General features: G+C 37.7%; 2 protein-coding genes across 2 annotated transcripts in view; both read left to right on the top strand.

Moving 5' to 3' along the window:
* Positions 1 to 25330, top strand: part of LOC131676155 (scoloptoxin SSD558) — a 431501-nt gene that overhangs the window by 208345 nt on the left and 197826 nt on the right. The gene's annotated exons all lie outside the window — the stretch shown is intronic.
* The window catches only part of LOC131676119 (acetylcholinesterase), a 90209-nt gene that overhangs the window by 22874 nt on the left and 42005 nt on the right, over positions 1 to 25330 (top strand). The window contains exons 5-6 of the mRNA XM_058955247.1: positions 192 to 475; positions 549 to 756. Of these exons, the coding sequence (XP_058811230.1) occupies positions 192 to 475; positions 549 to 756 (492 nt within the window). The remainder of the gene's footprint in view (positions 1 to 191; positions 476 to 548; positions 757 to 25330) is intronic.

Here is a 25330-nt window from a genome sequence, read left to right on the forward strand (position 1 = left end):
CGTTTTATTTATTTATGATTTTTTCTAATGGCGTGTAATTTCGCGATTTATATTTCATTCTCAAAATCATCTAAATAATAGTTTTTTATCTAGTTATCACTTCATATTTTTACCACATAAAGATGAAGATGAAAGTTATAGGAACAAAATCAACTCGCAAGTAATTAGAACACTTTTTTTTTTCTTCCCAGGTAATGTTGGTCTCTGGGATCAAGCATTGGCTATCCGGTGGCTAAAGGAAAATGCTAAGGCTTTTGGCGGGGATCCAGATTTGATTACACTCTTCGGCGAATCTGCTGGTGGTAGTTCAGTTAGCTTACATCTTCTATCACCTGTCACCCGTGGTCTTTCTCATCGAGGGATTCTCCAATCCGGAACATTGAATGCTCCATGGAGTCATATGACTGCGGAGAAGGCGATTTCAGTTGCAGAAGCTCTGATTGATGACTGCAACTGTAATCTTACTTTGCTTAAGGTTTGTAAATCCTAACCCGTTCATTTCTGGTACGTGTTATAAGAACAACTGGTTTTTGGTGTACTTCTCGAAGGAATCGCCAAGTGCAGTAATGCACTGTATGCGCAGTGTTGACGCAAAAACTATATCGGTACAGCAGTGGAATTCATACTCCGGTATCCTAGGGTTTCCGTCTGCCCCAACCATTGACGGAGTGTTTATGACAGCTGATCCGATGACTATGTTGCGAGAAGCTGATCTGGAAGGAATTGATATACTGGTGGGAAGTAACCGCGATGAAGGTAAGTAAATGATTCATATTCGAAAAAATTATTACAATTGAATTTGGATGAAGCAATATAACTGCGAACGGAGGTCTTAGTGGGATATACGTAACACTTTACACAGGTTTTCTACCATTTAATTTCACTATGTTTATTTATAGTTAAATACCCTTGATACCGGTATTTCGACTACTACATGTAATCTACTTCAGTGTTTGTATCAGATACAACCACTGAAGAAGATTGCAAGTAGTAGTCGAACTACCGGTATCTGTTCAATAGTAAAGTGCAAGGGTATTTAACTATAAATAAACATAGTGAAATTAAATGGTAGGAAACCTATGTAAAGTGTTATTTGGATGAAGGTTTTCAAAACTCGAGTTGCTTTATGCTAACTTTAGCTCCAATAATCAAATCCAGCTCTCTAGGCTGACTGATATAATAAGAAGAAAGAATAGTTAAAGAGATGAGTGTTGCAACTTTACGACAGGTTAGTTTGAATTTGAAAGATAAACAAATCTAAAATCATGCTCTACTATATTCAAGCCGCAGTTGTTATTGAGGCATTCACCGAAACGTATACGCCGCACCAACTGCTTACTAAACGCCGCTCTAAGGTTGCCAGCCAGTTTCTGTAACTAGTATTTGTATTTGCTATTTGCGGTAGTAATAAGCCTCCCAATTTGATTTAAACGCAAAGACAATCTTTAAAATAGAATTGGATTGATAAGTATAGCTCATTAAACCAATTTTGTAATCTAAAATGAATTTTTGAATTTTACTGAACGTGATGGATTTGGCACCACTTGCATCTGGTATATTCAATCTTCACAAAACGATGCATAACGCAGGCCTGATTTTTTGAACAACTGGTTTACTCATTCAGCCCTTCGTTATGCAAATTTGCAACATTCTGACAGATTGGCTAAACGCGGTATTTCATGAAGCGCGGCCGTTCCTTTCGATCAGGAAAGGCCGCGTGGAATTTTGGGAAAATGCGCTAATAGTTGCATCATTCATTCAAACAGCCTAGCCGCTCAATCATTTTCCATGCATTTTTAATTTGAATGACCTTGTGATTATCTCGGTCTACTGGGCTAATGACTAAGATTTTCAAGTAAAACTACCCTGAATATACTTCACAACGTTAATGTTCGCTTGAAAATTATAAACCTGTGAACATTAAACACAAACTGTGCACTACCGTGCAGTTGACGCCTTTGGTTAGCGAATGGACAGGCTTTAATTTGAAATAAAAGTGTTCGGTTTTATCATGATTCAAATAAAAATTGGCATTCGAAAATAAAAATTTGCTTCACTGATAGAGATAATCATAAAGTGAACTATTTTAATAGTTGAAACTGAGCTTGTCGAGACAGCTACAATATCGGAATTAGAAAAGGTTACATGTGCTGTTACATCACAGGGCGCATGTATTCCGTTCTATACGACTCGATTTTCAATGACGCTTTGCATTAGGTATGGCTTATTTTTGAATGTCTGTGCTGTGAAATCTGTGTTTTTAGCGATATAGATTAAATCACGGTATCACAGATTGATGACAATAAATTGAGTGAACATATTTATTTTGTTCTACATGTTTATCATTTTGGTTAAATGTAAATCACAAATCGCAACAAAAAAAAACTTTCTTACTGTCCAAGCAACAGTTAGTTGCCTACAATAGTATTTTTTTTACAAATGAAAACTATGCTAGTAAAGCTAGCAATGTGAATTATTTCGATAATTTAAGAAACCCGAGTCCGACCAGACCCTAATAATTTTATAATTAATGAACACAACCCCTACCCGAAACCCGTTGGTTTTTAACACCTCTGCACATCTTAACCTGCTCACATGACTCATTGAACTGCGGCTCATACAATCCCTTGTCATGTCATAATTTTGTTGAACAAATTTCTTTTCCGCCATTTTGTCCACAATCCATCAGTTTTAGCTAACATTTTATATAAAATAAACAGTTTATTATTATTTTATTTTATGTTTACATGTTTTATACTGCTGCCATCTATGTTTGAACGTGATGAATCTTTAAAAAACTGCATGGAATTTTACCATTATTTCGGAATTATGGTTGAGAAGTAATAAAACAAAACGTGGAAAATAAAGCGAACAATCCGTTCGCTTGCTTAACCCATTATAACCCAGGGGTTTCAAAAAATGAGCCGAATGCAGTGATATCTTCAATTCCACCAAAAAATGTATCAAAGATTATGGGAAAAATAAAATCACCGCTAAAAATGGTTTTGAGAATGAAAATACCTCGTGCGAAAAATTTCGTACGCTTAAATAAAAACAAAAATTTTTAAGTTGTTTGACATATTTCTTCGGATTTTCTGATAGACAGCACTTCCTTTACACCTGTAGGAACGTTTTGTCACATAATGGAATTATTAGCACGAATTCCAACAATAAAATTCAATTAAATGTATTGCTTACTTTTCAGCCGCCATTTGCCCCAACTATACACGGTTCAAAAATGTAAACAAAATTATAAAAAATGGCAGTTGTCTTGTTTCACAATGAAATATGAGGTGCAATGATCCCATTAGTGCAATAATAAAGCAGTTAGATGCCAAAATTCTGCAGTAAATACGCGTTAAACGATTGATAGTTCTGCGTATGAAATTTCATACGCTAGGATATAATGGGTTAAGTGTAATACTTTATCCACCCCTTCACAAAATTAGTGTTTGTTAGCATTTTATTCAATGTAAACATTGTGCACAACACTTGTATCATCGCTGGAATTGCAAAAGTACCGTAAAACGGGGTATCTTTGATCACCGGGATAAGTTTGATCAAATGAGACTTTCTTCAGTAACGTACGATAAGATGATTCCCTCTAACAAAATTATCGAAACAAAATGCAAACCATATTCTTAACATGTTCAGCATCTACCGGCAACGATTATTTTGTCATTTAATGTACTCTTTATGAACACAAATTCAAGTTGAAAATGATTCAACTTTCACGCATCGTTTTAATTTATTCAAACAATTCCTTGTATATCAATGAAATCAATGAACTTCAACTGAACTGATCACTTTTTTAGAAACCGTAAATATTGTTGTCCAATAATTTCTCTAAAAAATCCGAGATTTTTTCTGCTAACTTTTTAATTTCGACTATTTTCCCGAAAAAGTTCGATAAAAGTGGGCCATATCCTTCCCGGTAATTTCGTTTTCTTGCGAGACGACACAATATCGGGCCATAAAATCGCCTGCAGATATGCAATTTACATAACATTTGGAGCGTTATTTCTTATTTCGATACACATATTTCGCTGATCAAAGTCATCCCAAAAACAACGAATGAAAATTTGCAACATTTTTTTTATTTTTATGGGAAAACGAAATAAATTACCAAACAATTTTGACGTTTTCAATCTATGGGTATCAGCACTTGTTTTAAAATGCAAACAGTTACGTCTACCTGCTTTGAAGGAAGTTATTCGAAAAACTGTGAATTGATCAATGTTCCCCCGTTTTACGGTACAGAAATTTACATCGATTTCAGCACAAAATCCAAATAATGTTTTTAGTATTCGAAAATACGTGATTGTCAACACACGACCTGCAAAAAATGGAAACGAAACTATCGAGATTCTTGTAAGACTATTTTCCAAAACTGTGTTGAAGAAATCACACCTTTATCTGTCTGTTCATGAGTTATTTGAGTGCAAAGTCAGCCGTTTTTTCGACCAAAAAAAAAACTCAAACTGGTCAACATATTTAGATACTTTGTTCACCAAAGTTTTGAGAAAAATTTTGAGGTTCTAAAAAAACTTAGTTATCACGAAAAAGATGTTTTTCGTGGTTCTTTTCGAATAATATCTCAACGATTATTAAAGATATGATATTACCACCTTCGGCAAAGTTTCTTTTAAAGAGTTTAATACCACTCTGCGCCAACTCACTATCTCCAATGATACGAGAAATAAGTATAGCATCTCACTTATAGGAGGATTAATCAACGAACTTTTTACCTAAAAAGAGGAGGCATCTAATTTTATTGTAAATAAACAGAATGTAGCATTATTTTATTATTTTTAGAACTACACATATTTTGTCGTATGCAATTTCCAATATTTAGGGGAGCATGTGTCCGCCAGTTGATGTCAATCAAGCTGACTTTTCTGTTGACTAAGTAAATTATTTTTGTTGTTGTTTAGTGATTATTCGACCATCAAGGGAATTTATGGGGTATTAAATATGCTTGGAGAATACGCATGGTCTTGTCCGAGTCTGTTGAATTATGTGTGAGGGTTGAGATTTGGCAGTTCGATAAGGATTGAAAACCAGTTACCAATTTGCGGAATGTTCATGTTCAGTATAATAATTTTCCTCATTGTATTGAGTACTTTCATATTCTTTTGAGCTGAACGTGCACTATATTATTAATTGCGACAAAACCAGGAGTCCCTTCTTTATTTCTTGCATTTTCTTTTTATCGACATGCTTAAGGGGGGATGGGTAAGGGTTTTAGCGTAAAAAACATTTTTTTGCGATTTTTTTACAAATTTGCGCATTATAATGTATCATTCCAATGATATTCTGTAATTTTTTCATGCAAAAATTTCGAAAAGCGACTCGGTGAGAAAGCTTTTTGTAGAACATATCTGGAAAAATACGATTTGCGGTGTTAACTGTCATTCAAAGCTACTTAACCGATTTATTTCAAATTTTGCAAGCAAATTCTATGTAAAAAATTCCTAACCCCTACGTTGAGTTTTTGAGATAATTTTTCGATTAAGGGAGTTTTTTACTTATAAAAAGGCGGAATTTTTCGTGACGGCGCCGGTGGTTGAGTGGTAAGCGTGCCGCCACTCATTCCAGTTGGACTGGGTTCAATTCCAGCCGAGGTCGTTGAGATTTTTCTGAGGTGAAAAAATCTGTGGTCACGTCTTCCTTAGGAAGAGGAGTAAAGCCGTTGATCTCCCCGGTTCACGAGTTGTGATGGATCGATTCAGATAGTGGAGTCACCTCTCTGGCGTCGGTAATGAAGAAGTAGAATCCAACTTCTATACTTACTAACAAATATCCTTCTCCCGTGATACTTGTGGAGTGCGCAGTAGTATATACGGCCTCTAGCAAGTATCGGACTAACCATTCCTTCCCTTTGCTTCAGCGATCTACGTTCGGGCTTGGCCGGCCCCGGTATTGATCAATAAACATTTTAGGATTACCAGGAGTTGCATATTGAAAAATGTGTCGCTACTCCCAAGCATAATTATCTACTGATTGCCTTGCAAGTTCAGCTAGTACAGATCGATAACGGAGTAGCAGCCAGGGGTGGTCGAACAAGCTCAAGCTCAAAAAGGCGGAAATTTTCGTGAAGCGATTTGTATTTCAAATAAGTAAAAAGTACACTCAATTGAAAAATTATCTCAAAAACTCAACGAAGGCGTTATGTATTTTTTATTTAGAATGTGTATGCAAAATTTGAAACAAATCGGTTAAGTAGTTTTTGAATGGCAGCATCGCAAATCATGTATTTTCCAGAGACGTTCTCCAAAAAGCTTCATCACCGAGTCGCTTGTCGATATTTTTGTATGAAAAAATTACAAAATGTTATTGAAATGATACATTATAAAATACAAAAATTTTGGTCAATTCGCTTCACCCAAAGGTTCGCAAAAAAGTGTTTTTTTTACGCTGAAACCCTTACCCTTTCCAAGCTTCGATAACTAGAATTTTAATTTTTCTCAGCAATCGGATTTTGAAATCTAGTAAAAATATTTAGTTTTATCTATTTATATTTTCTCAACTTTAATTCGGTTGTAAACCACCCTTTTATACTGTCTGCTGATAATACCGCTAAGTTGAAATGCGTTGATAACATATCATACAAGCCATTTTACTTATCACTTTCACAATCAACCTGACAACAATTAGAGATGTGAACAGATGCATTTGCGGTCCAACAAGCGAATCAAATTCGTTAGTTGGACAGACGCTACTGATAGGTCGGGGTTTTCTATTTCGACTAGCATTAGCTAGAGATTACTAAGTAGGAAAATCTAGGAACATGTGCAACCATAGTACTCAAGTGAGAGAAAGAATGTGAAATATACAGATCGGAAAATCGGAAGTGGCAAGGTAAATACAAACTGGCTGGAAAATCTTACGGACTAATCTTTTGTCTTCTGTTTAGGCAGAATTACTTACGAATCGCTCAAGTCTACCAACATGTTTCACATCCGTGCTCTCACTTAAGTATGATGGCCAAATTTTTTTTGTAATTTTCCCTACTATTTAACGAATTGAATGTCCTTTAAAAGTGAAAAAATCAACGCAAAACATGCTATATCCGCATAGAAGATCGCATAGAGATTTGCATAAAGATTACATTAAACAAAGCATCGCTTCAAAAAATACTTCAGTGCTTATATTTAAGATTCTCAGTGTACGCTACAAAGAGGAATAAATGCATCACGAACGTTTAATTAGTATACCAAGTCGCAATTCCATTTTATGAGATTCCACCCCTGGATATACCTGCTCAACTACGATAATCTAAATCAACATTTTTGAATATCCTTAACTCAAATACAGTACTGTGGAACATTTTTAACGCTCCGGCATTCCCGTCATTATATACATTTAGGCGACCGATTGAAGTTTTAAGACAATTTGGTCCGAATTTCAGAAGGTTTGGACTCAGTGCATTGCACAACTTCCGAAAGATTGACTATGATATTTCTAGATTTCTACCATAACACAATATGTTTTTGAATCAAATCAATTTTATAATAATTTCAATAAACGATAAAAGTTAAACTGGCGTCATCGGACAAGTTGACGATTATTTTCGTAAGGAAATGCATTGCGGACCAACTAATCCTTTCGACCCTGCATGCGAATAATAGCGCGTGGCTTCCTACTCTTTATGATTAGTGCTCGGGTCTGAAACTTTTATTGGCGAACTGAAAGAATCCATTAAGATGCGATCGGTATCCACCGAATCTGGCACGCTATATCGCGTTTTCCCAAATGGTCTACAATACGTTCGCTTTCTCCGACCACTTTGGCACTAGAATTTATCGATTATCCACAAACATTATTAATTTATGTACTTTTCATTCATTTTCTCGCGGGTGGTCGGTTGATTTTTTCTAAACGTTCCATTTTGGCTGGTTTATTCACGGTGTTTTAGTGATTGTTAAGCGAATGTACAGGACTATGCAGGGAATGGATAGAAGATATTGAACGCGCATTCGCGGCATTCGACGATACTATGTATGAACGCAGTCACAAATTTTATATAACCAATCAAACTCCATTGCCCCTACAATAATGAACATTACCAACACACACGAAAGGGCTAGTTCAGCTCAGCTGTTCCGAAATTGCACATGCAGAGAAGTGCAACGAATAATTTTCGTACATTGTAAGTATTTGGTTTCGTTCTTTTCACGCCCTAAAAACAGCTTGAAACTTAAACTTGATGAACGAAAATTTTAGTAAATTTAAATATTTATTGCACGAAATTTATCGTCGAAGACAAAACTATTCTTCGTGAATGAACCGAGATGATTCGTTATTTTACTAAAAGTGTGTGTATAGCTCGAATATTTCGTCAGTCGCACGATTTCATTTCGTTCAACAAAACAAATATTTTGTTCGATGAAGGAAATTAAATCGTGCGACTGACGAAATATTCATGCTATACACAAACATTTAGTAAAATAACGAAACATTTAGTTTCTTTTATGAGAAATATTTGCGTCTTCGACGATAAATTTCGTACAATGTACACTAAATATGTGAATTTACTAAAATTGTCATTAATCAAGTCGCCATGTTTTTAGGTCGTGAAATGAACGAATCTAATTGCTTGTAGCAGATTTATGAGTAAATCCATACAACGATACGGGTTTTGCTGCATAACTATTTTGAGATCTTTTCGGAAAAATTCATTCATATTACGGAAGACGCTCGTAAATATTAGAAAGACTTTCGTACTTTTCATCAAACAATTCGTTTGATTAATGAAACAGATTCCTAATAAGGCTATGAAAGTCGTTTCGTGGTTCTTACGAAAGACTCGTAATAAAAGAAGGTTTCCGTTGGACTCCGAATGAATTATGATATGTACGAAAAATCGCTTATAATACGAAAGTTGCCTATACGAAACCTATTTCTAGCACAATTACGAATGTATTATCTCAGTGTACTTATTCCCTAAATTGCTATATATTACAGGGTGGCTGAAATGAAGTCGTCGCTGCTGTGCTATCTTATGACAAACGCCATTTTGGGGTAAACTGAGTTAGATATGCTACATTACTTGTCAGAAAAATCTTTACAAAGTGGCATTTTTAAAATTTTGAAATTCTGCCTGGTTACTGATATATAGTGAAAAAGGTGCTGAGAAATTCCTAGTTTTTTGTTTAAAATCGCTGTGTCTTGGGATTGGCCAAAGTTATCTTGATGTTTAAGATGTTTTTCTTACAATTTTAGTTTTAAAGTGGAAATATAGCATATTTGGCAACTCTGTAACCAAAAATTATTATTTTTTCTAGATTCTTCGACCAATTTTCATTAAATTAATCCGAAGATATGAAGAAAAGTTAATAATTGACGCATTATTTGTGTCAAAAATTTCCCATGTACAATTATACAAATTTTCTCATCAATGCGCTCTTATGACATGTGTGAGTGTGTCTTTCGTTTACATTTTTGACAAAAACAAAGTTTCAAGATATTCAATTTCAAACTTTAAAAATCGTTTATCTCGAAATGTGAAAAATGGCACTTATCATAATCTATCACAACAGCGACGAAGTGTTACCTATTCAGAAAAGTCACTTTTTTGTCTTTAGCTTTTATTGTTGTGTATAAATAATGCAAAATTCCGAATCAATTCACTTTTGCCCGACGTGGCCACTTTATACCTTGATTGAGACCAGAGAAGAGAAGTACTACTTCGAACAAAAAAAAATACGAAAGTTCTCACAAAAGCGAATCGGATTTGTTGCTGGTTTTCTTTGCTTTGATTTGAGAGTGCACCCGTATGACGTTTCAACTAGTATAACTTTTGAGACTGGCTCGTATAAATCGTTGCAGGCGGTAAGGTCGAGCTTCGCTAAAGCGTACAGTAAATAACAGAAAATGTATTATTGCGTTTCGTATCATAGATTTTACTTTTCTGACTAATATTATGCTTATTGTTGTATGTAATCATTGAACGCTCGTTTTCTAAAACGACATTATCTGTTATTTTTGCGGGGCGTCCGGAGAATTATCCAGTTTCAACGGAATGTTCTCTGATTACCTGGTCCGCTTTTATTAATTTTGCATATTGAAGAGTAACTCGTAAGGAACCTTTGCTAAGCCGCACATGATTGCAGAGCCCTCTTTCTAACTAGTGGAACGTGATCTTCCGCATGGGTGGTGGATTTTTCTATTTGTCATGAATATTACTTGTGATAATTAAGCTGAAGAAGTAAACTTTTTTTTCTGAATTCCAATCCAATGCAGTGACAGCTAATATGAGTACTTAAGGTCAGAAGAGCACTTAGCACATATTAGGGAATCCAATGGAAGATTTTGTCGTGATAATTCAATTTTATAAAAAAAAATATTTGTAATTTTTCGAACAAAAAAAATAAAAAAAAAAAGTTTCGATAAAACGTCAGCTGCATCGGAAAAAATCGAAAACAGCATATGGCTTAATGACCCAATGAACGTATACAATCTCACCATCGTCGGTCTTAACAGCAGTTTTGAAGTAGAATACTTCTAACGTTTCAATATGGGGTCCCGTTTCAAAAGTTGTTTCCTCTAACAGTTTAACTATTTTTAAATTTATTTTAGAAAAAATCTTTAACTTGGCTGCTGAGTAACTGATTAATAATAGTTTCTTGGTACGCAGATCTGAAAAGTGTGTAGCAGCAATGCCACAAGTACATATTTATGTAGAAAGGTACAGATTTTTCGAGTATTTTTGGTACAAATTCTGGACGATACGGATAACATATTTTTGTAAAAAAAAGTACAGTTTGGTACAGATTTTTTTAACACGACAGGTAAAATAATTTAACGCTGCGATGCATACCAGTAAACAGGTTATAAATGTTGAGTTACACCGCTGTTAGAGTGATGGCGAGAAACTGAGCTGGAGCTAGCACTGACATTAGGATGCGGGATTTGAGAAACTTGCTTGCAGCAAATCAAAGGATTGATGTCAAAATAGGTTTGTTACAGTACCAGGAGGAACTGGAAGTACTTCTTCTCCTTTTCTACTTCGAGTAGCAAACCGAATTAAAAATTAGCAAGTTTTTTTGTTCCTGTTTGCTACGGAGCAATTAGGAGCAAGAACCGTGTATTGAAACAAACCTAATGAAAGCCGAGCGGATATGCGCGGATTGCTTGCGATTACTGTGATATGCCGCTTACAGAGTGGCGGCGAGAAACTGTGTATGTGCTGCCCAAGTAACCATAAGCATTAAGCCATTGCACTATATTGGCTATACATTTGCACTAATGTTGCATTGAAACTCCATTACAGTATTAACAATGCAATAAAGCTCTATATTAGCATCAATAATGCATAATAGCGCAACCGACATATAGCATTATCACTGGCTCTATATGCGTATATAAAGCTGATATAACGCGTACATGCTTCAAGGATCTTTAAAGCATGCAAGCTTTACAAGTGCATTTAGTGCCATTATAGAGCAAATAAAATCCGATATAATGGTATTGTAATGCTATGGGTTTCTTTGTTATGCAACTCTTCTTGAAGATTATATTGGGCATATTTCATTTCAATCGAACAGATGCAATATAGTCTAGGAAGCAAACGCAGCGCACTTACCGTGAAGGACGAGGCAAGGTACCTCAGTTCAAGACATACTAAAGGTAATTTTCGTGAAACATTCATATCGTGTGAGAACGAAAACACATTAAGGATATTCATTACAATACATTAGAAGAGAGTCAATTACGGTTTTAAACAGAACATTTTGTTTTAAAAATTTTCCCTTTTGCTCATCATACCGAAAGGAAACATAAGAAATGATTTCAAAACCATGGCGGACAATGACAGCCAACTGAAGCTAATGCTAATAGCATTAGTACTGTAGAAATGAGCTGGCAATCTATGCACAGTATTAGCACTATATTTCTCCTTTTCTGGCATAATACCAGCATAATATCAGGCTTCACGGCTCTTCAAGACAGCATTATATGTGGATCTAAAGCAGATATTAGGCTACGTTACATTGCTTATGGGTTACTTGTGTGGTACTGACAGTAGGATGCGAGATGCCAGAAACCTGCTTGCAGCATATCAAATGGAACCTGCCAGTGTTTCACTCTGACATCATTCCTTTGGTTTGCAGCAAGCAGGTTTTTCGCACTCTAATGTCAGCTTGGCTTCTCGCCGTCACTCTGTAAGCACCCATAGGCTTCATTTGATTTGCTGAATACAAGTTTGTCACATCTCGCATCCAAATGTCAATACAAGCTCCAGCCAGGGTTGCACATTCACAAATTTTTCTTTAATGTCACAGATTTATTTAACAATTAGGTAATCCATGAGACGTGTTGGATCATCTGATTATTTCTTGATTTTTTCTTCTGACGTTACTCCGCTTTGCTGGGCACAACGTCCGACAAAACCGTTGATTCGATCCAACATCAAACGAATCGGAACTAATGAAAGATGTTTGTGTTTGCAGGAGTAAAGCAAAACAAACTTGTTACAAAACCCTCCACTGATTTGTCAAACAAACGTCTCATAGATTGCCTGATTTTTGGTCACAGTTTCTTTTTTTCAGAAGACAAATTTTTAACATTTTCATGAAAACTTCACCGATTTCCACAGATTTTTGGAAATATTTCAATTTTTTATAGATTTTTCGGAAATTTTAGTAGAACACTCCGTAGTTTTGGCTGGTTTCTGGCGAAATTTTATCGCAAATGAAACAACTGTCGGAAGTCGGATTTTTTTTGGTTTTTCGCAGCCAAATATCAGCATCAGCACCTACTCAGTATATCACTATCTCGAATGAAAAATAATTATATAAAATGATTCTGTTTGTCATTGTGTTGGTACATAATACGAAGAATTTTCAACTCCCAGTACAGGTTTAATTGTGGCAGCACTGCTGAGTGGTCAGAACGATTGCCATGGTTTACTTACTTACCTTGGTGACATTTCGTAAAAATTGAAATGCGACATTAAATCCTTGAAAAGGAATGAGAATTTACACAAAGCAGCCTCCAATATTAAAGATTGAAAATAGTTATAAACTAATTTTTATAAGGACAAAAAACTTATATCGAATCCTGGAAAAGGAAAATGGTTAACTAACAAAATTCTGCTTATGTTTAAATTTAATGTCCTTGCTTGGTGGTTCTCAAAAGAAAGGACACACAATAACCATTGGGAAGATATCCATTGAAAATCTTTCTTGGGCAGTGCGCTAAGAACTAACTGTGCAGTCAAAAGTTTCGATATTTAAACGTAAATGTATGCTTACGTACTTCAACATTAAAGCTTTCGTTTTTCGATGGAAAAAGATAGGTTAATTTTTAAAGTAAAATATCCGTTTGCAACCCAAAAACGCAGCCAATGTTTGAAAGATGGATTAATTATTGCATGACAATTTTTATTTGGTAGAACATATTCTGACCACTTGTCGGATTATCGGGGATGAATTTGCTAGATATTTTATACCAGTAACGTCGTATAATTTTGAACTAATGTGTTGATTAACAGTGTATTTTGCAGGGCTTCGACACCACGTGCCGCTAATGATTTTAAAAAGAATTGTGAGAAGTTTTGATTTTGAGTGGCCCTTCTCTTCTCTGTTGAGACTCAAACACTGCCAAAAATGAATCGCGTATGGTCGAATGCGATCTTCTGGAATTTTGACTCATTCGCGAAAAAGAAATTTTTCCGGTATTCCATTACCACCGCATTTGTCATGCGAATCTTATTCTCTAGAATCGATCTGGTAGAAAAGTGCATAAGATTCACGACTGGGTACATTCAAGGAAATTGAGTCGGCGAAATGAAGTATGGAAAATGATTTTTTAACAAATCCTAGTTTACAAGGAGGTTATACGACGACACCAACAGCAGGAACTTTCATGGTCTATAATCGTAATGTTTGTATTCATGGGTAGAAGCAATGGTTTAGCAGGAAATAGAATCAAACCCCATCGCTGATTTAGGATTGCAAATTTCAACATCGTCTGCCAATATTTGTGTACAATTGGAGTTTCTGGAGTTGGTAAGCTGTTTTCATTCATACTACGATCACAGAGAACAGACATATAAGCTAGAACAAACTTTCCCGGAAAACCTGTGTAAACATTTGAATGAAAATACGGTGATAATCACCATCACATACAGGTTTGCATGCGTGAGTCTCTATTGTATCCAAGTTTGCACACAAGTCCCGTACAGCGTTTGCAGGCCGATCGAAGCGCCGACCAGTGGCAAGTTGCTACTTGCTGTTATCATTTCAAAGCGACAGTTATATTTCTTACACAAGTTAAAAACTTTACTTGTATGTCAGTTCTCAGTGCTACGATGTATCGTTTGAACGTTTTTAAGTTGAATTTTAAAAATGATACGGAAAATAGGCTATGGAAGAAGTTTTTGTTCCCTCCATAATAATGATCCGAAGCATAATACAAAGGTGTTAAAGGAATGGTTATTGTACAACGTGAAATCGACGCTTCCTCGTTCTTCTCAGTTTTCAGATTTAGAGTTGAACAGAGAATGGGCAGAAATCGAAAACGAAAAAAGCTGTTTTTTCCACACCCTGTATTAGATTTTCATATAAATCAATCAGCTTATTTAGAATGTACAGTACTACTGATTGATTTTTATGAAGATCTAATACAGGGTGTGGAAAAAACAGCTTTTTTCGTTTTCGATTTTTGCCCATTCTCTGTTAAACCTTAAACCTAATTTAATTGTTGAAACTATAAGGACCATTTGTTAAATAATTTCGAACGAAAAATTCGGGAGCATACGATCACTAACAAGAATCAACAAAAACAATCATCATGGAGAAATTTACTCTGCTTAATTATTCAACTTTCACGATATCCCAGGAGCACCTGGCGGTGGATGCTTCTACTAGAACAACCATTTGTTTCAGCCCATCGGCGCATACTGTATACACAGCACTCGAACGGTGAATTTCCAAGAAGGATACTTCGCGACAGCTTTCCCTGATTCGCCTCAGCGACTGAACGAAGAAAGAAGAAAAATGTACAACTGAAGTGTGCTTCTTTCGCTCTGCACTCTGCACATCGTAGGTATGAATCTTATTCAAACAACACACGTAGCGGCGTGGCGCATCTCTCGGCGAACCTGGCGATGGAGCTGGCTTGTACCTAATGAAAAAGGCCGAACCATTCCCAGCTACAGCTCGTTGCCACCCGTTTGTAGTTTATCGTAACTTGCTGACTCGAGACCTTGGATGGTTCCAACCAGCAACCATAGCCATCGTGTCACCGTTACGCTCTAATAAGAATGGATGAAACCTAGGAATGAGATAACATTCATGATATTCCCCACTTCGCCAAATATCCTTGAGACTTTTAAAGAAGTACAATTTTCATTTTTTACTTTATACCTTTCTCTTCAATGCTTTATACCTGTCTCATCAGTGCGCACTCTACACACTTTATGTAAATTTCAAAAGGTGATTGCAGTGATTGCAAAAATGTTGATCGTATTAAAGATTCGAACACAATCAATGCTGTTGCGGTGCGATTATCACCTTGGTGTCAAAAGATAGCTTCTCTATGATGCAAGTACATTAAAAATGCATTATATCTCTTCTGTGTAATTATATTTATTTACATTTCTTATAAATGAAATGTATAGCTTTAGCTAATACCCGAAGCCCTGAAGGTTGAGTCCCATGTGTCAATTGATTCAGTTCGATAAATCGGGACAATGTCTTTGTGTGAATGCATATGCAATATTGTCATGTGATTATCTTAGCAACGGCGAAAAGAGTTTAAAATGAAAGCCCTTATCGTCGCTGTTGTACTATCTTATGACAAGCGCCATTTAGCACATTTCAAGAAAAACGATTTTAAAAGTTTGAAATTGAATATGTTCAAACTTATAAATGACAGAAACACTTCATAGAAAACAATTGATGCTTCTATCTATTCTGTATTAATCTCTCAAATATTACGAAGATCGGTTGACTATGTTGCGAGTTGTTACTAAAAATGTAAACAAAAGTCGCACTCACACGTGTCATAGGTGTGTATTGATGACAAAATTTGTATGACGTGTCATAATCGTGCATGGAAAATTTTCCATAGAAAAAAAATCATCAATTATTAACTTTTATTCATATCTTTGGCTTCATTTGGTCTATGCACAATCGGTGAGATGCATTTTGAAGGAAATGAGTCAGGGAATCTAGAAAACATAGCTATTTAAGGTTACAGTGTTGCCAAATATGCTATATTTTCAGTTGTAAAGTTAAACTGCATCTTTCTCACAATTCGTGTATTTTTGTTTTGAAAATGATTATGCCATTCTGTTTCTCAGACAGTTTTACATAGAAAAACATCCTATACATCCAGATAGCTTGCGCCAAACCCCAATCACAGTCATTTTAAACAAAAATCATAGAATTTCTCAGCACGTTTCTCACTATATCTTAGTAATCAAGTAGATTGATGATATGTCGTTCGGGTTTTGACTTAGCGGAACGATACGGCGCGAGTTCACGCTGGTCTTTATTTGCGTAAGTACTGTAGCGAAATCTTCGAGGGACAGTTTAGAGTTTCCGAGTTGACGGTATAGCTGGCGCTTGGCCACTTTAGCAGCTAGCATGATCTGGCTCATTCACGTTTCATCCTGCAGCATTCGGTAAACCTCCTCTAGCTCGTTGACGGCGCCTTCAAAGGTTTATTTCCGTTATCCAAATACATATCGGTCGGACGTCCTCGGCGAGCGATGAATCGACGAAGTGCGGAAAGGAAGGCTTGGGTCGACAAGTAGCTCACCAACACACTCAATTCAGTTCGGTAATTTCCGCACAGCTGAACAGTCAGTAAGATTTTTCAACCGATAGTTCACCAAAGTGGCTTCAATTTACTGATTTTCAGCGATATACTTTCCGAGTTCCAGCAAAACAAACGTCACTTTTACTGAGATCTCGGTAAAAGCTTTGTTAGCTGAGTGTTCGGCTGTGCAAAACTCGGTAAAAAGCTGGGATTCGGTAGAACGAAATTAAGTATGAACTCTATATGTGGTACAGATGAAAATGCAAATATATGCATTTATTGCAGCGGCTCGTTTGTGTACCGGCTTCAGATACACTGGTCCCAGCATAATCAACCCCCGAAACGGCAAATGGTCGTCTGGGCGTGATGCAATTGAGAGGAAGTTGTCCAATCTGCTGCGTTATTAGTGCGAGATGGGCTCGGGCGCATCGGTACCAACTGCGAAGGACACATTGGGCAAGTCGTCGGCCGTGCACTGGCCAATATTTCTCTCGCATGGCAGCGAGGGTTAGGCGGCCACCACCGTGAATGAGCGTTAGGTGATAGGATTTGGCAAAAGACCGGGATAGCGGATGTTTGCTTGGCAGTAATGCGGGATGTTTGAAAAGGAATGGCTGGTATGAAAGCCTCAGTCTTCCCCCTACTCTAACAATTCCCTTAGGGTCTATGAACGGAGCCAATAAACGAATAGGTGAACGTTTTGCGACTGTTTTGTTGTGTCGCATTTCTCTAATGTCATCGTGAAATGTCTCTGCGATTTTAAAAATCATCCTTTGTGCAACGTTTAGGTGATCTGTGGTTGGAAAAATGCTAGGTAGTGATCCAGTGAAAGGAAGTGGTTGCGTACGAGTCTCATTTCGTAGATTGGTGAGGAACCGTAACATGGACGCAGTCGATCTGAGCTGACGTTCGTATGAGGAGAATCTAACGAAGAGTGGGTTTACGGAGTTTATTACAACTTGGATTCTAGCTACAGCTGGTGAGAAAATCGTCAACGTGCATGCCACGGGATAGAAGGTCGGCTAGGTTCTCCGTTCCTGCTACGTAATTCCAAAATTCTCTATGGGTTAAGGTTTGCATTTCCGATTCCCGGTTTGCCAGAAAGGTTTGCAATGCACTGGAAGGAGCACGAAGCCACTGCAGGGTAACTATGGAATCGGACAAAAAATACGAGCTTGCTAACGGTATCTGGAGAGCCTCGACTATTCGGTTGTGCAGTTTCGCTCCAACCTCACCAGCATATAGTTATAAACGCGGTAACGAGATTCTTGCAACGGAGCAACTGGAGATTTGGATGATAGGAGCAGTGGTGCAAATTTTCATTTTCAAATGCCAACTTTCAGCTCAATCAAACCCAACCATGATTCAAATTCAAAGCCTCCCTTAATCATTCACTTTCAAGTTGGCGGGATTTTCATAACCGAAGCGTCCGTCTTCATTTCAAATTGATGCTTTTTCATTCACCAACCAAAGTTGCCATCTGCTCTGTAGAGGCCAGTTTAGGTTGAATGTTGACATATTTTGCGTTTTCAAGCTTACATGAACAGCAAGAAGTATGTTCAGAGTAGTATTGCTTGAAAAACCTAGTCAATATCCCAGTACAGAGATATTCACAAGGTAAATGAAATCGAAAATGAATGGAAAATGATTGAACAGCTCGGCTGTTTGAATGAATGATGTAAACGAATAACTGCGTATTGAACATAGTAGGGCATGATTTGAGATTTGTTCTTCCTTCAAGTTCAAAACAACCTGGTGAAAATTTGCAGCTCTGGATACGAGCTGCACATGAACCTGTCCTGAAGAATCGACACATCTTATATAGGGGAGACCGGCCGAGTTTTGTTTTCGGAATTTCTGTACTCATTCTGATTAGATTACCCTTGAGCACATATGTAATTTTTTTCATTCATGAAAAAAAATCAGGGGAAAAGTTATTAACAAACAAATGCAGAAAGAAAAATCGGCCAACCAACCCCAGGGCTGCGGTAGGTTGGCCGATTTTGGTAAAATAAGTTAAACACGTCAAATGTATCAGTGGAAAACTTTAAATTAAAAAATATCGTTTTTGCGTATATAGGTAAGGAAAATATAATCCACTCTTCACTTTTTAGTCTTTTTAACCTTTTGCCTTTCTCATATAGAAAGGTTATGCAATCGCTCTAAAATTGTCAACTTAATCCCGGCCCGGAGGGCCGAATGCCCTATGCTATTCGACTCAGTTCGTCGAGATCGGAAAATAAGTGTATGCGTGTGTGTAGGTATGTACGTGTGTATGTGTGTATGTGGAAAAAAATGTCATCTCTGTTTCTCAGAGATGGCTGGACCGATTTGCACAAACTTGGTATGAAATGAAAGGTACAACTTTCCCACCGGCTGCTGTTGATTTTTTTTGTTGATTGGACTTCTGGTTCCGGAGTTGTGGGTTGAAGAGTGCGACCACACAGCATATAACGATGTTACAGATAGAGCCGGTTGAATGGTTGAAATTGCTCGATCACGCTAATGTTTAAAGCAGCAATATTTAGCCCCTGCGTGACGGCAGCGCAATATGTGACTAATAGTCGAACTATGGCACATCTTAGTCGCGAGAAAAAAAATGCATCAGCTGGTAGTCATGGTCGAATTTAAATAAAAAACCTTTGGACATGATGAGTCCGCGAATTGGTGTTGGTGGGAATGCGGATGGTTGATGGGTGAAATGGGAAAAGATTATGTCTACTTGCTTTGGGAAGAGGTCTGACGTCTTCAGAGATGCTTACATCTGCAGCAGATTCTATGCTAATGGACGAGTTTTGTTCGGGGCTGGGTCGATCTGTAACAAATCCTACCAGAAACTCCTCAGGAAGAAAAATTTCAGGATTGAAGCGGCACACGCCAGAGACTCTAAAACCTGCTCGGCATTTAATTCATAAAATATCGGAATCAACTTTGTTATAAACAATTTCCGACTCTTAATGACTCTAATTTCTCATTTCTATATGGTAAAAATTTTAAATTATTTTTATTACTTATTTCTCGTGTATATTTTTCCTTATAATCATCAATATTAGCATAATATCAAATTTTGCTGTGAAAAAGGTTGGCATTTCACAAATATCAAGGTGCACATTACTCTACACTAAATTTACAACTCGGCCAACCAACCTCGCACAGAACTGGGCCAACCTACCCCAATGTATATTTTCGAAAACAATCACGATTTACACAAACAAATATAAGGTTACAGTGGTAACCGTTATACCATTTTGTTGGGTTTTGAATACCCTTTCCAGCAGTACAAAGTTATTGGAAATCGGATGTAAATTGATTCGCGTTACACATATTATTTTTCAAAAACAGAAATTTACTCACCAGTGCCGAAAAAAGAACGAACGTGCTCCTGTACAAACGACACCACAAAAACACCTGAAATTACGCCGGTCACCAATGGGTGACCTAATACCCCACCAAAATCTACTGCGCATAATAGTCTATTCATAAAAGGCACTCGGCCAACCTGCCCCTTCGGCCAACCAGCCCCGGTCATCCCATACGCTGATTCCGATGCGTCATAGAACGTATGAAGTTGGATGGTTGACTTTGGTAGAAGTGCATAACGACTGACACGAACATCGGTAACTTTTAATTTCTCCCAAGCAGAGATGATCTGGTGCGAGTTGTTTCACTGCGTACCAGTTGAGCAGTCATCACGAGACCTACCACTAGAAGCTGTTTGCTGCCGACGGAGGAAAAGGACACCGAATTACCGAAAGAGGACATTCAATCCTCAACCAGCCCTGCAGAAATTCTAGACGATCACCTAGAAGGAGACCACTAAATTAAGATTACTTGATGTTACCTTAGTATAAATTGATTCAATTTTGTTATTGTGTGATATTTGTTATAGGGTAAGGTGGGGCAAATCCGACCTAGTAAATGGTTTTAGTTGTAAAATGCTCACTTTACATCGGATCAAGTCGTTTTATATACCAAATTAAACGTTGGGCAACTTTTTATATATAACTTTTTATTCGCATCTTGGGAAAATTTTGACATTCAAGCGTTTTACGAAAACGTTCATTTTTGCTGTTTTCAAAAATGGTGGGGTAAACCCGACCCCCTATGTTTTTGGTTGATTTAGTACAGATATTACCCAAATTTTATGGTTTTTCAACGATAAATCAATAAATGTTATGTTATTGAATTGTAACATGAAGAAAACGGAATTCAATGTCAATCTTGGAATGTCAAGTTTACGAGCAGTAGCACGAAAAAATATTTATTTATTTATTTATTCTTATTTTTCATCTGACCTGTGTTGGTCTACATGAAATGTTTCTAGAATGGGAAAAGCCCATTTCAGGATATGCTTCAGAAGCAATCCTCAAATGGGCCTAAAACCCATCATCTTTTCAAATTTTTCACAGTTGATTACAATGATTTTACACTACAATTAAACTTAATCACATAGTACACAGTATTGCAAGAACAAAAATTACAAATATTACAAAAATGGAATCTTAAAATCTAAGTCAACCTTCTTAGTCTATTTTTGAAAACATCACAAGATACAGAAAAGTCAAAATGGTCATAAACACTATTAAAAACATTACACATCGCCCTAATGGATTCGTTCTGACCATACTCTGTGCGCTGAAATTCCAGTCTTAAGAAGTTATGCGATCTGAGATTTCTAGGGGGCACATAGATATTTATTTGTGAGAGAATATCTGGAGCATCTATTTGACCAGTTAATATCTTCCCAACAAATACTGCTCTAAATGTGTTCCGCCTTTTCGCTAGGGTTTCCATATCGAGCAGACGACAGCGATCGATGTACGGTGGTAGCTCTGCTGGGTTACGCCATGGGAGAGTTCTAAGAGCAAAACGGAGGAATCTTGCCTGCACTGCTTCTATTCGGTTGATCCAAATGTTCGTATAAGGACACCAAATGGGTGCTGAAGCTTCCAGGACAGATCGAACTAGTGAGAAATAGAGTGCCCGTAAACAGTATGGATCAGTGAATTCTTTGGCAATTCTTATAATGAAGCCGAGGTTTCTATTTGCCTGTGCTATAACATGAGAGTAATGATTTCTGAATGTCAGTTGTGAGTCCAGGAGTACATTCTCTCTAGCGATTCCCCTGAGATGGTGTAGCTCCAGAGTATTGGATTTTTTCTGCGAGTAAAAGATATTATGGAACATTTGGCCACGCTGAGAGCCAGCAAGTTGCGACTACACCAATTACAAAAAGCATCTAGATGTCGCTGAAGTTCGATGCAGTCCTCTATTGACCGCACAATGAGAAATAGTTTGAGATCATCAGCATATATGAGTTTGCACCCTGGGGGTATAATATAGCAAACGTCATTGAAGAACAACGAAAAAAGCAACGGTCCTAGATTGCTCCCTTGAGGCACTCCCGACAAGTTAATGAAGCTGTATGACTCGCTATTTCCTAATTTTACAGATAGAGAACGATTTACGAGATATGATTTAAGCCACCCTGTGAAATTTGACGAAGCGCCCAGCCGCTTTATCTTTGCCAGTAGAAGAGAGTGATCTACACGATCGAATGCAGCCTTGAGATCCGTGTATACAGTATCGACCTGAGGTCCAACTTCAATATTTTTAATACAGAGCGAAGTGAATTGGGCTAGATTAGTAGTTGTCGATCTGCCTGAAAAAAAGCCATGTTGATCCTTCGATATGTATGCTTTGGTCTCACGAAACAGCACGTTTCCTACTAAAATCTCAAATAACTTTGATCCAGCGCAGAGTGAGGTTATGCCACAATAGTTCGCAATATTTTGCTTATCACCTTTTTTAAAAACGGGAAACATAACTGATTTTTTCCACGGGAAACGCCGATTGCAATAGTGATTGATTGAAAATTAGCCTTAAAGGCGTACACAATGCGCTTACGCATCTTTTCAGTATAATGGAAGGAATACCATCTGGTCCTGCTGATGTTGAAGACTTTAGCTTTCTCATGGCAGTTAAAATGTCTTCGTCAGTGAATTGGATATTACCTACATTAATTACATCATAAGGGACATTCTGAAGGCCATATTCCACCTGAGTGGAGTTAGCCGAGTCCTTTTTAAACACACTCGAGAAATGTTGAGCGAATAGGTCACAGATGCCGCTTGGAGTGCTTGATGTTTCACTTGCAAGGAACATACTGGAAGGAAGCCCATTTTCTTTGCGTTTTCCGTTAACGAAAGACCAAAACTGCTTTGGATTTTGTTTCAGGTTTTTTTTATTATTTCGTTTATTTGACACGGCTCATAGCGGTAGCTTAACGGAGCCGTGGATCTTTTATGTGTTTACAATATGTAAAAAATAAAAATAAAACAAATATTATTGATTGTCCGTTGGATCTCGTGCGCGCAACTTTTTATTGCGAGCGGAGACCTTCTTTCGTGGCTCGCCTACTGCGTCATGGCGACCATTTAATTCTCTCCTGTCCTCCACATCAAGGTCATCATCGTTAAAAGTGCCTTGGTGCTCGCGTCCAGATGTTCTTTCCTGCTTCTTGCACTTACGGGTGACCAATGTAAATCCGTCGTCATTGCTATTATCTTCATCACCGATGTTGCTTACAGTGGTTTCTGGGGTGCTGGATGCTGCTTTGGCAGTTGTTCATACGGACTGAACAGCTGCCACAAATTTGGCAACCGTTTGTGGTTCAGGTATTGGTATTGAAAACTCTTTTTTGGGTTGGTTTACCGTGGATTCGTTGGCAATCGGTAGAGATGCATTCTCCTCTGTATCTTCCGCGCAAGGTTGTCCGTGGTGTGCTGTTTGATTACAATACTTGCACGTGGGAGTTTGCCCCTCATGGGTGCAAAACGTAGTTTGATTAATAGTAGCTTCGTGGGTTTTGAGTTTTATAGTCAAGTGGGAGGGGATAGGTTTTTCGATCCGCATCCTCACCACAAGAACACCGTTAGGTGTACCCGGGAAGAAATTTCTCCACGTATCACGTGTAACTGATTTTACTTCGCCGTATTGCGACATGTATTTTGCGATTAGATCAGGAGGGGTACGTGGTGATAGGTCATGTAACTTTACATCTACATAGTCTTTTTCTATATACACGGGAATCTTAATTCCAACTTTATTACTTTGAGCCACGTGCTTTAAGTTGTTCTGCAAAACGAATAGTTCGGCTTGTGCTAACGTGTTGAATGATATGAGTACGACATTACGAAGATGATGATACTGTAGATACATAACCTCCTTGAGCTTAAGCTGCATCTTCACCTTCAGCAGGTATTCCACTTCACGAAAACTCAATCTTATTGAACAGAATTTAAAGTCAACGACCGCTGCGTTGGGTCGGAGCAGAGATTTTTCGTCAACTTTACTCATGATGGCAAGAATAAATTAAAAGTTTCCTTTGTTCTCGAGACAATGCACACTAGATCGAGAGGTTGCTAGTTTTTGTTCACTTGGTTCGATTGTACGTCTGACTTGGGCAGAAGTACAAAGTAGACTGATATTTCAGGTTTGATTGGGTTTGTGCTACGTGTCTTGAATAGAGGAACCGATTATATGTCTTGTAACTGTTGCTAGCTTGAATAAACTCTCGTTTTGTAATGGGGTTTCGTCGGCTGGTGTAATGCCGAAGCGCAGCTGCTCGCAATCTTTTCAGCTTACGTAGCTGACGATTGGACCATGCCGGTTTTGGTCGGGGACGTGGTGCGGGAACTGTTATTCTGAATAGCTGTTTCAGGACCAGTGAAAGTTTTTCTACGGCAACATCTACATCGATCGCGGAATTTAACAAAGTCTCCCAATCGATTGCCTGTAGTGAACTTTGAAGCCTAGAGAAATCAGTCTTCGAAAAGTTGAACTCCCTGACAACCAGAATTTCGTCAAAAATAACCAACTGGGGACAAATCTGCGTTACTAGAAGAGGAGGATGATATGCGTCACAGGCAACTAATGGCTCAAGGGCTTCTGAAACGGCGCAGTTAATAGAAGCTTCTTCATTTACGAACAGGAGATCCAGGGTTCGATTTCGTGTGTTATTTACGGTACACATTTGCAGCATGTTCAATATAGACATTCCGTCCAATAAGGCAATACTCGCTCTCGAAAAGATAGATTCAGAAGGATCTGGAAAGGCATAACCGGAGGGTGTACTCTTCCAAAGAAGTCCTGGCTGATTATAGTCACCAAACAGTAGATGAGCCATGTTGGGTTGAATTGAAGTTGCGATGTCAAGATGTATCACTTGCGGAATCAGAGGGAATGTATACTACGCCTACACAAATATTAGTATCGCGCCCGCGAATATCTACCCATAGTTGTTCGAGATCGTTACTATCCGTTTTATGTTTGGACGAGAGCCGGTTGGACACTGCAATAAGCACACCACCACCACGTTTTTGCCTTTCTCAATAGAAAGGTATTGCAATTGTTCTGAAAACCGACTTTTTAACGGAGGCCCGGAGGGCCGAGTGACATATACCATTCGATTCAGTTCGTCGAGTTCGGCAAATGTCTGCGTGTGTGTATGTATGTGTGTATGTATGTATGTGTGTGTGTATGTGTGTGTGTATGTGAC

The sequence above is a fragment of the Topomyia yanbarensis genome, chromosome 1 (assembly GCF_030247195.1).
Source record: "Topomyia yanbarensis strain Yona2022 chromosome 1, ASM3024719v1, whole genome shotgun sequence".
Taxonomy (NCBI): domain Eukaryota; kingdom Metazoa; phylum Arthropoda; class Insecta; order Diptera; family Culicidae; genus Topomyia; species Topomyia yanbarensis.